The 14,250-nt window shown below is 34.4% G+C and overlaps 1 protein-coding gene across 2 annotated transcripts; it reads left to right on the forward strand.

Annotated features, from left to right (window-relative positions):
* The first annotated feature begins 1,979 nt into the window (after positions 1–1,979).
* LOC147550106 (MLO-like protein 12) lies at positions 1,980–7,959 on the forward strand. Of its 2 annotated transcripts, XM_086671240.1 has the most exons (15): positions 1,980–2,417; positions 2,569–2,626; positions 2,733–2,989; positions 3,126–3,242; positions 3,372–3,432; positions 3,837–3,925; positions 4,788–4,862; positions 4,957–5,051; positions 5,569–5,618; positions 5,718–5,758; positions 5,864–6,037; positions 6,498–6,533; positions 6,633–6,700; positions 6,777–6,837; positions 7,271–7,959. In XM_086671240.1, exons 1-15 carry the CDS (start codon positions 2,292–2,294, stop codon positions 7,793–7,795), a joined length of 1,833 nt encoding a protein of 610 aa, XP_086527366.1. In that variant the 5' UTR covers positions 1,980–2,291; the 3' UTR covers positions 7,796–7,959. The 2 variants fall into 2 exon arrangements, with proteins under 2 accessions (XP_086527366.1, XP_086527367.1); XM_086671241.1 differs by lacking the exons at positions 6,777–6,837; positions 7,271–7,959 and having other exon boundaries at positions 2,111–2,417; positions 6,633–6,704.
* Positions 7,960–14,250: the final 6,291 nt, after the last annotated feature.

Below are 14,250 nucleotides of genomic sequence, written 5' to 3' on the forward strand. Positions count from 1 at the left end.
CTTGTACGCATATAGTACAAAAACGAGTAATTATTTCTCAAGCTTGAACTCTAATGAATGAACATATTCCGCTCCTTAGAGCATCTCCGATGCAAAATGCGAAAAATCTTTATTCGTTATGTGTCAAGTTCTAATTTAGATTCTTACTTCTGGATGTCGAAAGTAGAGATACTCAATTCTTTGGTATCTCCAACGCAAAGTCCTAAACTTGTTTTATTTACTTGTGTGACATAGTTATTTCTGTAAAGAAATATTTAATTATTTTGAGAATACACGAAGACTTAATTTCTATTGGTTCAAACTGAAATATTGATGAGTTGGACAATTAGAGATATCTCAAGAGGGCAAGATACCACTCTCTATCTTGAGATGTCTCTATTTAACTACCTCCACATCATCATAGAGATCCAATTTGAATTTTGCACGGGAAAGAGTTTCTAATAAAAAAAACTCTAAAAGTCCTGTGACACTCAAAATTTTTAAGATTTAGTGTCGCATTAGAAATTGCTAAATTCACGATTATGTTACAATCGGAGTTAGATTAACATAAAGAAAGAACACCATATTTAACGAGGTTCAGTCGGATATTCACGACCTACGTCTTCGGATAAAGTCAGAACGGCGGCATACTTTATTACCCACAATTATTGTGATTTGTAACAATAATTGAGTAATAATTGAGTCAGTTAATTCCTAGAAACCTCTCTTATTTATAGAGAAATTGAGGTTTCTAGTTTCTCCTAACTAAACTAGGAACAAAAAAGTATATATTCTATTGTAAAATGTCTTCAAATATCTTGGATTCAACTTGATCGTCGGTTCTTTTTATCTCGATCCATCTCAAGTATCACGTATCCCATCACCTAGCAAGTCATAAAACATAACATTTGAAGTGCCCGACTTTGAAAAAAAGAGTGAAATAATATGGTAAAATAATATATTTAGCTTGACTTGATTGAAATCGGCTTCCCTATCTTGACTTCCAAACAAAATCATCACGGTGCTTTTTTACTAGTTCTCAATGGGACCAATTTTATTAATTAGGGTTGGCTAAAACAAAAGCCACAAAAATGCCTCTTAACTTGATGAAGTCTTCCAATTCATGTATTCAGCTAAAGCAACTCCATATCTCTAGTTGATGTACTTCCCTTGATTGTATATGATGATAATAAAGAGATGAGTAAAGCGTGATGAATCAGCAGATAACTTGGAACAATGAAAAAAGATCAACAAAGTGATTTGTCGATTATTTAGTCACGACGATGAAAAAAAATTATCGAAAAATTGCATAAGCTTAAATATGGATTAAACTACCTGCTCTGATAACATGCTAAATTCACGATTATGTTATAATAAGAGTTAGATGAACATAAAGAAAGCACACTATATTTAACAAGATTCAGTCGGATATTCACGACCTTCATCCTCGCATAAAATCAGAACGACTACATACTTTATTACCTACAATTGTGGTGATTCGTTTCAATAGTTAAATAGTAATCAAATCAGTTATTTCTTAGAATCCTCTCTTATTTATGGAAAAATTAGGGTTTAGGGTTTGGTGTTTTTTCTCTTTGCTAAACTAGAAATAATATAAAATCCAACTTATATTATTACTATTAGATAGTTACGAATTATATCCTAAATACAAGAGAGTATATATTTTATTCTATGTTTTATATCTTCCAATATCTTAAATTCATCTTGATCTCTTTATCTCAATCCGTCTCATATATCACGTATTTTAACAGAAATGCTCTTATATCGGTCAAACTTCGAAACTCTATATTCAAAGTCCCCTCGTCATCTTGTGATACACTTTTTCAGTCAAGGGTGATATGTGTACATACCTAGTTCTTTTGGGAGGAATGTGTCCATTGAAATTTAGCTCTGTAGACACATCCCCATGAAAACTTACCCAAAGATCACAAGTCAATGTTAGTCCCTCAACGTTTTGCACATCTAGAACTTTGGTTTTTGATTGGTCCTTCGTTTCATTCCACATATTGAAAATGTCAATATTTTTGAGATTTTCAAATTGTTTGACCTTCAACATACGTCCCCAATTTCTCGTCATCTATTTATTAGTTGCCTACTTCATCTAATCATCATTCAATTGCTTTCTTTTCATTGCTTGCTCACTTATTTTTCCCAAATACTTTTCCAAATTTATAGATGCTTAATTTTCCCAAGTACTTTTCCAAATTAATAGATACTTAATTTTCCCAAGTACTTTTCCAATTTAATTAGTTATAAAATACTCTTTCGACAACAAGAAGTTCAACAAGAAGATGGCGGGCGGTGACGACAGTTCACGTACTCTAGAGCAGACCCCAACATGGGCAATTGCAGTTGTTTGTTTCGTATTGGTTTTGATTTCTATCATACTTGAATATGTTCTCGAATTCATCGGAGAGGTAAGAGCATTTATTTACTAATTTCTTTCTAAACATAGCAACAACCTATGTTAATTTGTGTATACTTCGACCAATATAATATAAACAATTGACACCAACCTTAGTAACCTCGACATGTAATAATTCGTAAAATATATGTTGTAATTTTCAGTTGCTAATAAAGAAAAAGAAGAGAGGTCTATATGAAGCCTTATTAAAGATTAAAGCAGGTATTATTTCTATCAAACAGGGAGAATATCATTATAATTTGCATGAATTGAAATTTATGCAAACATAAACTAAGTCCTTTTTTTGTTTGGGTAATTTCCTTTTCAGAGCTTATGGTATTAGGGTTCATATCCTTGCTCCTAACAATAGGACAAGGACTCATTTCAGAAATATGTATACCTAAGAATATTGCAAATACTTGGCATCCTTGTAAATCCGAAGACGAAAAGAAATCCAAATCGTCGAAGGTCGGTGACTTTACTAACGATAGGAGACGACTTCTCAGTCATAATCAGGATTATGAGTCTTTTACGAGTTTTAGACGAATATTAGCAGGAGGAACAAATGATAAATGCACACCCAAGGTATTGTTATGATCAATTACTTAGAGAATATAACACCTCTCTTACATTTCTTATATGTTGGAGTTTTTTTTTTTTTTTTGTTGAAGATTATATGTTGGAGTTAGTTGCCAATAAAAGTTTTGATGTATTTTTGTAGGGTAAAGTACCATTGGTATCAGTGAGTGGGATTCATCAGCTTCACATCTTCATCTTTGTTCTTGCAATTTCCCATGTGATTTATTCTATTATTACCATGGCTTTGGGTAGGGCTAAGGTAATAACCTAAGCTATAGCAAACTGCAATATACCATCTCTAGCTATTCTCTCTCCAGACTCTCTTTTTTCTCTATCTATCTCTAGAATTTGATTATCCATTAATTTGTGAGGTTATTTTATTTTTCAGATGAAAAAATGGAAATCTTGGGAGAGGGAGACAAGATCTGCAGAATATCAATTCACCCATGGTGAGCCAATCATAAAAAATCTTCAATTGAGTTGGAGATGACAAATGTTTTTCAATCATATAAAATCTTCAATTGGGTGAAGCCCAGTTGGGTAATCCTAGTGGGTATATCACATTACAAATAGTCATACTCAAACATTGACGTTGTACTAATCGGGGGACTTCCAAGCATACTCCATGGCACACACTTTGCAAAGACTAAAATATCTCTTGTTTGTCCTATTCGGGAGAGTACACCATGGAGTATGTCACGGAGTCCCCATATCAGTTTTGGATGTTATGTCACTCTAACTTCACATCTATATGTATAATCTCATTAACTGATCTTTTTAAAATCTTAGTAATTTAAGATAAACAAATAAAGACTCATTAATATTTGGGTAATACTCTGGTTGTGAATTGTAGATCCTGATAGATTTAGGTATGCCAGAGATACAACATTCGGACGAAGGCACCTCAGCTTCTGGAGCAGATCTCAAGTTCTTCTATGGGTGGTAAGTGTTGAGATTACTCTGTCAAGAAATTCCATAGGACACCACAATATTACTGAGCCTTAACATACACTTAAAAGTTAATTGTCCAAGTAAGTGATATTTAGGTTGTACTGATCTAAAATGAAGTAACTCTCAGCAAAACAAAATGATAAAAGTTTAGAGTCTCTCTGCTCATTGTCGCTCATTGTCAACAGGTTTTGAGTTAGAAATCACAAATGTTTTGTTGAATGTTTCTTGAATATGGATCAAATATCCAATCCGATTTGTGACCCGCAAAACCACCTGACCCGTTTTGCTTATGTTTGCCTTGAATCTTACTAGAGCGGTTATCAATGTAAGGGGTTATCTATGTATTTTCAAAATAAGATAGAGGGGTGGTGAGGAGGTGAAACTAAAGTTCCAATGACCTATAAACTGAAATCCTACAGAAATCTTTGTGACTTGTTCTTCATTCGTAATGGCAATCATCGTTACATTGTTTGTCGTGGAGTAGGTCTCATCAACCGAGCCACGTGACATAAATTTTGTTTGTTCTATGTGATTGTTTACTTTCTTTACTGTTTTTCTAGATTGTTGTTGATGAGATAGCATTTTCAACCATAACTATGATTCTTCTCCTTACAAGTTAGGGTTCTAAGGTTTAGAGAATACCCCCCAAGTGGGGCTTAGTGGATCTGATAAAAAATGCTAATATATTTTAGGGCCTCGACCACTAGGCCCATATATTAAAGTTATTTTATTTAATTTTTGTATTGTCAGTGTGTCTCGAATTCATGATCTAGAAAGTGGAAGACTCAACCTCCTACTACTCTAACAAAAGATTGTTGGCATATTGAAGCTATTGACCTTTCACTTTGTGCAGGTGTGTTTCTTTAGGCAGTTCTTTAGATCAGTTCCAAAGGTTGACTATTTGACTCTTCGACATGGTTTTATTATGGTAAGATCACCCCTCTTTCTTTCTCACTAATATTTACTTAAACATAAAAATAAGAAAATTTTCAAATTTCACCTCCAAATCTTTGAATTTTCAGGCACATTTAGCTCCACAAAGTTCCCACGTATTTAATTTCCAAAAATACATCAACAGATCACTTGAGGAAGACTATAAAGTTGTTGTAGGAATCAGGTTTTCATTCATCTCTTTTCTCTTTTAAGTTTGCTGTTTCAAACTAATTAAAAATAGAGATAACCCAATTAAGTATTATATTTTTGGTCACGTGAGTGCTCTTTATCTATGAGTGCTCTTTATCTATGTGGGACAATTCCCACCCGCCCTTTCACATATGACGTTCCTTGGAACTGAATATGTGTCTCTTTTCTTGGGTGACCTGAAACACGTATTGTGATTGAGAATTTGAGACCATTTAGCTTGAGCCTAATTCTGATATCATATTAAGTTTATAGCCGTCTAATTCAAAACTAGCCAACATCGAGTGTAGATGACCTAGACACTATTGCTTCATGTTGTTGATTTTTAATGTCTCCCTTCATTTCTTTGCCTCCTTCCAACCGAGAACGCTTGGGCTTGTGCGCCAAGTGAATCTATTATTGGTTACGAAAATACTTGATAAGGTTTACACTAACTACTATCAATACTTATTAGGGTTTTTTATTTTATTTTTACTTTTGGCTTGTCTTTGCAGTCCAGTACTATGGTTCTTTGCTCTTCTTTTTCTACTATCGAGTACAAATGGTAAAAAACACAAGAGCTCTTCATTGCATTTGTTAAAACCACCAACCTAATTGCCTACATCTTTCTAACTTCAAACTACTTTTGTGTAAATAAATGCAGGAACATATTCATATTTGTGGCTACCCTTTATCCCCTTGATTGTAAGCAATCACTTTTTTACACTTCCTATATATATATTTGTTTGGAGTCTCACCAAAATAAACCCTCTTTTCTCTTACTGAAATCATGTAAATTGGAAAACCTAGATTGTTTTACTAGTGGGGACAAAGCTACAAATGATCGTAACAAAGATGGGTTTAAGAACTCAAGATAGAGGAGATGTAGTTCAAGGGGTTCCAACAGTTCAACCAGCTGATGATCTCTTTTGGTTCAATCGTCCTCGTCTCATTCTCTTCTTAATCCACTTTGTTCTCTTCCAGGTACACCATTATAACGATCCAATGAGTCCAATCTTTTTTAACAATTTTTTGACTAATTCATGTAGATTGAACTTATAAATATGCGACCAACTGGTTGTTGTAAGTTTGAGGTCATCTAATTCAAAATCAATATGTAACTAGTGGAGATAGTTTAGATATTATACTCTTCGTTACTAGAGGACTCTTTTTCTATATGAAACTATTCTCGTTAACACCTTTATAGTGGCGCCGTTCTTTTAACTCGACACATGTCTTTTTGGGCGCGACTTGGAGTATTGAGTGATCATTAAGTCTACCACGTGTGAGCCTAACTCTCATACTACATTAAGTTTGTGGACAACAGACTAAAAAACAATTAGCAGTGAGTAGAGGAGACCTAAATATTATATCCTTGATTACTAAAATACTATTATTATTATTACATCTATATAACTCGGTTATTTTTTCTTCCTGTGTATAGAATGCTTTTCAGCTGGCCTTCTTTGCGTGGACTTGGGTAAATCATTAATTCCCTAATTGCTTACAATTTTATATAATTTTATTTTATTTTATATAATTTTATTTCTTTTTAAACATTTTTTAACATCATATTCAGTATCAATTTGGATTGAAATCTTGCTACCACAAAAAGACTGAAGATGTTGCCATAAGGATCTCGATGGGGTAAGTCTCCAAACGACAATTTCATTTTTTAAAGATAGAAAACAAATTAACATATATATTTTTTGATCATGACCAGATTGTTCGTACAGTTTCTCTGTAGCTACGTCACTCTCCCTCTCTATGCTTTAGTTATTCAGGTAAGAAAATAGTCTACACCCCTTCATTTTACTTTTGGGTCTCTTTCTCTTTTCGCACTTCACAGATTGAGGCAGTCAGAGGGCACTCGAACCAGGCCTAATCCTTGTTGGGCTTAAACATCATGGATTAGGATAAATCCGAGAGCCCTCTATCTACTCAGTCTGAGGCCTCAAGGGAAGTGCCGAGAGAGGAATGGGCTGAGAGCAAAAGCATAGGGCGCCTCTGGAGGCACCCAATCCTTTTGTCCTTAATTGCTAGCATGTTAACTATTGTTAAGGTGTATCTGTCTTTCTAACTCAAGGTGAAAGTTTAGTTTTTCTATTTAGTTTTTTTTTTTGGAAGTGTTTTTCTATTTAGTTAGAACTACTTATTACATCCAACTTTTTCTTACACTCTGCTTACACCATTGATGACTTTGGTTGCATAAAACAGATGGGTTCTACTATGAAACCAACCATATTTAATGAAAGAGTGGCTACAGCTTTGAAACACTGGCACAATACAGCAAGAAAACATATAAAACAAAACCGAAAATCGTTGACGCCTACATCGAGTTTCCCGTCCAGTCCTACTCACGCCATGTCACCTGTTCATCTTTTGCGTAAACAGAACTATCGAAGCGAAGTCGATAGTTCTCAATCATCTTCACGCTATGTGATAGCCGACCGAAATGATCGTTCAGATAGTGAAGGATCACCTTCACCAGTGCATCATAATGCCAATATTGTAGCTCCATTTCATGACTCTAGGCCCCAGGAGTCGATCAAAGATCAGTTGAAAAGTGAGAATGAGAACTCATCCGTCACAATAGAGCTGCAACCTTCACCACCACCTCCACCACATACTATGGGTAGTACTAGACATGGAGTTGGTGGTAGTTTTACTTATCAACATGAAATCAACATTGTTAGGGCTACTTCAAAAGGTTTTTCTTTTGATAAAATGTCAAGTTTGTAAATATATGTATAGAAAAATGCTATTTGTCCGGACAAAAAGCACCCCAAGGGCACATTTGACCTTGTGGGGCCATTGGGACCAACTTTTTGTGGGGTCATGCATCATTGTTGATATGTGGAAGATCTTCTATATCTTGAAATAAAAAATACAAATGATTGAGCCTAGTTATAGTTCTTTTATTCCTAAACAAATTTCTACGCAGAACCGTTTCTTCTCAATAAAGGGTAAATATCGGATTTAGTTCTTTTATATTGTTGGTTTGGTTGCCTTTTATGGTTGTAACTTGTAGGTGCTGTTTGTTTTTTCGTTATTTTCAGATCTGAAATCTGAATAGAAACACGTTTCAGATTTCAGATGTTTGTTTTGTTAGTTTGAGAAAATCTGAAAATGTGGCTGAATTAGGTTGTGGTCTGAATGGGCTGAAAAATAGCCCCCATTTTTCAGACTTTAAAACAAGTCTGAAAAAGAGACCTAAATGCTGAAATAGGTCAAATGACCGTTATACCCCTCTGATTTACAAAAATCAAAATCAAAATATTACTCAACACCCCCCACAAATTTCCGCCACCTCAAACCACTACCACCAGCCCCACCACCGCCGCCACCACCACCACCACCACCAAATTTCTCTCTCCCTTGCCGGATCTCTCTCTCCCTCACCGGATTTCTCTCTCCCTCACCAGATCTTCATACAGGGGAGTTAGGAAAAGAAAATGAGGAAAATATGTATCAGAAATCAGATCACCCAATAGCAGAGAAAGAATATGGTTAGGATCTTATGGCGGTTGTTCACTTTCTTCATCTGAGATTCAAATTTTAGCTGCTAAATTTGCAAATGAAGAAGATTTTATTGCTGATTCTGAAGTTTCATCATCTGGGTATTCTTCTTCTTCTACTTATTCTCCGAATCCATCTTCGCATACAGATGATCATACAGATAATATGATAACAAAGTGGTCATCTTTCTTAGATTTGCCATCATCAGCCGGGTTCAGTGAGCTTGACGATCTTCTTCCTAATGATTTTTTGATGATTCGGCGAGGGAGAGAGAGATCTCGTGAGGGAGAAAGGGAGATCTGGCGGAAGAGAGACAAGTCCGGCGGTGGAGAGAGAGAGATCCGAGGAAGAAGACCTATTTTTTCCACACATTCATTAGAGATAGATAGGGAGGCTGGAGCTTTTTGGAGTAAAGAGATAATAAACCCTAGGTTTCTAGGGTTTTCTTGGAGGAGATAGGGACAAACAAAATAAGCGTTTTATGGGAGTTTTTGTTTTTAAATATTACACCTATTAATCAGGGGTATAAATGTAAACATTTTAATTCAGATCCAATATTTTCAGATTGAAAAACAAACATGCAAACTTAGTCAATTATTCAGTCAATTCAGATTCATCCAATTCAGTTCAGCCAATTCAGATTCAGCCAATTCAGATTTAGACGTACAAAAAAAAAACAAGCAGCACCATAGTGAAGAGGTAATAGAGATGGTTTTTCAGAAATGACCCCAATTTCTCCTCGGTAAGAGAATTTGAGAGCCATGGTTCACTACTCAATAAACTCTCTAACCTTCTCTTTTTCTCTCTCTCTCTCCAACTTTTTCTCTCTGCCCTTTACTTATTTGTTGGTTCTGAACTGAACCCAGTTTCAAATTGAAGGGATTATAGAAGAAGGAAAATGAGAGGTGGTGGATAAGAAGAGATGAGTATCAAACAAATGAAAATGTGTTATAAATCTTTGATTTATGGTGGATGACCACCACACTTTGGTAACTCCCACCACCATAAGTTCTCCACCATTATTTGTATTCAAGCACCATTGATTATATGTAACTCTTGTATTAGATATGTAACTCTTCAAAGGCCTATATAAAGAGGTCTCTAGCTAATGTAGCAATGTACCTAAGTGTACCAATGTACCATAGTACCAATGTAGAGAATTCTCTACAAACATATGAATACAAATCAAGTTCATCTTGTCCCTTTTCTCTTTGCTTATATTTTCATCATCTTTCTTCTTCCCTACCTCTTTTATTTTTCACAACACGTTATCAGCACGAATTGCTCTATGCTTAAAGGGAAGAAGAAATTATTCACTCCTTGATCAAGTTATAAGCAAATAAAAGATTGGTAAGTTTGGTCAATTGTGATTGGTAAGTTAAAAGGTATTTGAACCTTTCTTTGTTGAATTTACAAACTATTCATTCTTATTTATCGCTAACCATTTATTTTATTGTTGCTAAGAAATATTGAATCATATGAGAAGGATATGAGAATTGCATACATGCTAATAATGAAATAATTAACATTGCGATCAAATATGAATGTTAATGTGATTCATTCGATGGTAAGGTCAAGGTAAGTTATGATTTAAAAAGAAATTGTTATTACTTTCATAACTAATGTTTATTTTTTTATGAACATATCATAAGTGCATATTTTAGTTTGCTAAAGAAGATTTCTCCGAAGAGGAAACTCAACCACCAAAATTTGATTAAGATCAAACTGAATCATCTTTTTGTATATGAGGTTACCAAACCTGAAGTTTGGTGTATATACCTTCAAATCTAGAAAATTCTAAAAGAATTACTAGAGTAAATAATCTCTAAGGATGAAAAGATATATCCCTATGAGTTGATTAATTGTCAACAAAAAGGGTAAACCGTTGGAAATCAAATTTACCTACACATTCCTGAAGAATGACAAGTACTGGTATTTCAGTATTGGAATTATTTTCCATTGATTATTAAAGGATTATAATTAAACGGTGATAAGAAAAATCCTATACTGAGTTCATATTGGAAATGGAGTAACAAAATTGAGAATCTCATTTTACTATACCAACGTATAGTTTGATTAAATTTGACAAAGCTCTTCATCGTGGAATGTAATCAATTTTTGTGAAACTCATCATATATTAAGTCGAAATCCAGAATATCTATTCAGGTGATGATGATATTTTCTTACGTGTCTGTAGACAGTGATGAGTTGTAAATTCCTGACAAATAAAATTGTTTGATTATCATATTTCATATTACACCTGAAGTTGTAATAACCAAAGAGAAAGTGATGATGGATTTAATAAATAAAATAAAATAAAATCACATGAAGATGATATATCTCACATGTAATTAATCACACCCGAAGTTGTGATATTATAACAAATTGCTCACACCTGAAGCTGTGATCAGATAATAATTTTTTTCTAACGGAAAATATGATATGAAAATAAAAATCAAATTTGCCTAAAGCAATTGATTTTTCCTTCGTCTTTGTCACATCCTTGAAGTATGTGCTCATAAATAAGACGGAAATCTATCGACATTAGGGGGAGGAAGTCCTATATTCAATGTCGTAAAATACTTGAAAATGATCGAGTTTCTCTCATTTGGAATCAATATACGGAAAACTTGCTACCTCGAGATATTAATATTTTTCCGAGCTTAATATGCTTATATCCAGATAAAGGTAATGGAAAATGATCAGAGTTGATCAAAGTGACATATACTCTTTGACACTGAAGGAATAATTTTTCCTCCTGAAGAGGCTATCAAATTAGAAATGAATGTGATTCATATTCCTAATAAAATCTCCTGAAGAGGATATGTGTAAAAAGAGACACCGACCATTTACAAAGGTACATACATACATGAGATCATTGAGCTATGTATGCTGTGAGAATTTGAGAAATCAAATAAATTATTTCAGACGATGTATTTATGAAAATACTAGCTACTGGGAGCATGTTGATTCCGAGTTACTCTAAGTAATTGGTAAAACTTTGATGAGATATTTCATTATTTATGGATTTTTGTTACAAAATATTTATGTCTTTAGACATGAAGTCGAAGCACCGACCAAGAGTTACCCTGAAGGTAATGAAGTAGACATATGTTAGAGTTGAATTATAAAGGATTTATAAATCCTATTTTGACTCCTGAAGAGTTTATCAAAGTTTGACAGTAGAGTATTGAAAAAGATTATTCGAGTAACGAAAATCTTGAAAATGAACATATTCTGAATTACTAAAAGACTATAATTCAAAGCAACTCATATTGTCTTAACTTATCATATGTCATGGAAATTCAGGTCCCGAAGTACCTAATATAGTACAGACAATACATTATGTGTGTTGTAATGTGGTTTTAGAAAACAACCATCATTCATATACAAAATGTCAATCACGTTGTACTCTTTTTCCTTCGTTAAGGTTTTGTCCCATTGGGTTTTCCTTATCACGGTTTTAACGAGGCAACTATGCGTATTGAAAATTATTTTAATTTGTTTAAAAGTTGTAGTCTTTTTTCCTTCGTTCAGGTTTTGTCCCGTTGGATTTTCCTGACAAGGTTTTGGCGAGACAACTCTATTTTAAGACAATAGTCATCGAATGATGAATTTAACACCTCTTATGTGTGTCAAGTGGATTATACAACGAAATGTGATAAGTACATCAATTTCACAAGATGTTATAGTTATCTTACTGATGTACATGATACACAAATACGGATCACTAAATAGTGACTTCAATCGATATCCCTAAAGGATTAACAAGCTTCAAGTTAAAGTATGCATGAACTTTAAGACATTATACTAATGCAACTTGAAATGTCAAATGCTACAAATTGTATTTTGTGTATATATACTAAAAGGAAGCTGACGATAAAAAGTTGAACAATGCCCTCAACCTTCATGAGGGGGAGCAAGTTTATGAAGACACTATATACTATATTTTCACAAAGTACTCTTTTTCCTTCGTTAAGAATTTTTCCCATAGGGTTTTTTTAACAAGGTTTAAATGAGGCTGATTATGTGTTCATCAAAGATGTACATAAACAAAGAATTTGTACTCTTTTTCCTTCACTATGGTTTTGTCCCATTGGGTTTTCCTAGTAAGGTTTTAATGAGGCAATATCTGATGTGGTGGACATCCAGGGGGAGTGTTATAAATCTTTAATTTATGGTGGATGACCACCACACTTTGGTAACTCCCACCACCATAAGTTCTCCACCATTATTTGTATTCAAGCACCATTGATTATATGTAACTCTTGTATTAGATATGTAACTCTTCAAAGGCCTATATAAAGAGGTCTCTAGCTAATGTAGCAATGTACCTAAGTGTACCAATGTACCATAGTACCAATGTAGAGAATTCTCTACAAACATATGAATACAAATCAAGTTCTTCTTGTCTTTATCTCTTGGTCTATATTTTCACTATCTTTCTTCTTCCCTACCTCTTTTATGTTTCACAACAAAATGAGATTTTTAGTGCTTAATACAAGGGGGCTGCTAAAAGCACCCGTCCAAAATCTTATAAGCGGACGGGACAATTTTTTTCTGGATCATTGATCTCCCACCCGGGTTCTCTATATTAAAGTGTCGTTTGGCAACACTAAAGTAAGTTACTTTTTGCTTATTTAAGTAGAAAACTCAAAAAGTTAGTTTGGTACGCCAAAATTACCGACTTCATTTAAGTTAACATTTGACTTTCTTTTGAAGTTCAAATTTTTAGCTTTTGACTTCAAAGTAAAGTAACTTTTTTTTGAGACATCCATGAATTTTTTTTGACGAAATTTTTTTTTTGTCTATCTCTGATCCACTACCTCAACTAAAATTCTACCATACCATTCTACCCCCACTACAACAAGCATTGCACCTCCCCACCACCCTACCTTAGCTACCAGCACCACGATACCTTCACCACCGCCACCATACCTTGACGACAACTACCTCGTAGCTCCACCACCACCATCACCGTACCTTTACCACCACCACGGTACCTTCACCACCACCACCACCGTATCACCACCGCCACCACCATCACCACGATACCTTCACCACCACCACCATACCTCCAACATTACCACCTACATATCTTATCCACCACCACCACCATAACTCCGTCACTATCACTCACATACTTTATCCACCACTACCATCTTACTTCCACCACCACCATACTTCCACCACCATCGCCACCGTCATACCTCCACCACCAACCATACCTCCACCACCACCATCATCAAACCTCAACCACCACCATACCCCATGATCATACCTTCATGGCATCACCACTAACCATCAATATCACCACTACTTCGTATACAAGAGTAATCGTGGAAATCATAAATAAATTCAATTGAAATCAAGTAGCTTTATGAGAAAGAAAAATAAAATTATCAATAGTAAATTGAGTTACCAAACTAACTTTTTGACTTTTTATCTTATAAGTAACATTTTCGCCCAATATACTTTTGAAATTTTTTTACTTTTTAAAGCAAAAGAACTTCTACTACAAGCAAAAGTACTTCTACTTTTAGTTGCCAAACGACACCTAAGTCTTAAACATGGCTGGACAATTACTTACCAAACTAACTTCTTTTGTTTTGTGGTACTTCATTTGTCCTCATGTTTACCAAAAATTTTGCGTGTGAAACGTTGGTGGATAAAAGTAC

The sequence above is a fragment of the Eschscholzia californica genome, unplaced genomic scaffold (assembly GCF_041429995.1).
Source record: "Eschscholzia californica isolate CP2 unplaced genomic scaffold, dmEscCali1.0.p SCAF_3, whole genome shotgun sequence".
In the NCBI taxonomy this organism is placed as follows: domain Eukaryota; kingdom Viridiplantae; phylum Streptophyta; class Magnoliopsida; order Ranunculales; family Papaveraceae; genus Eschscholzia; species Eschscholzia californica.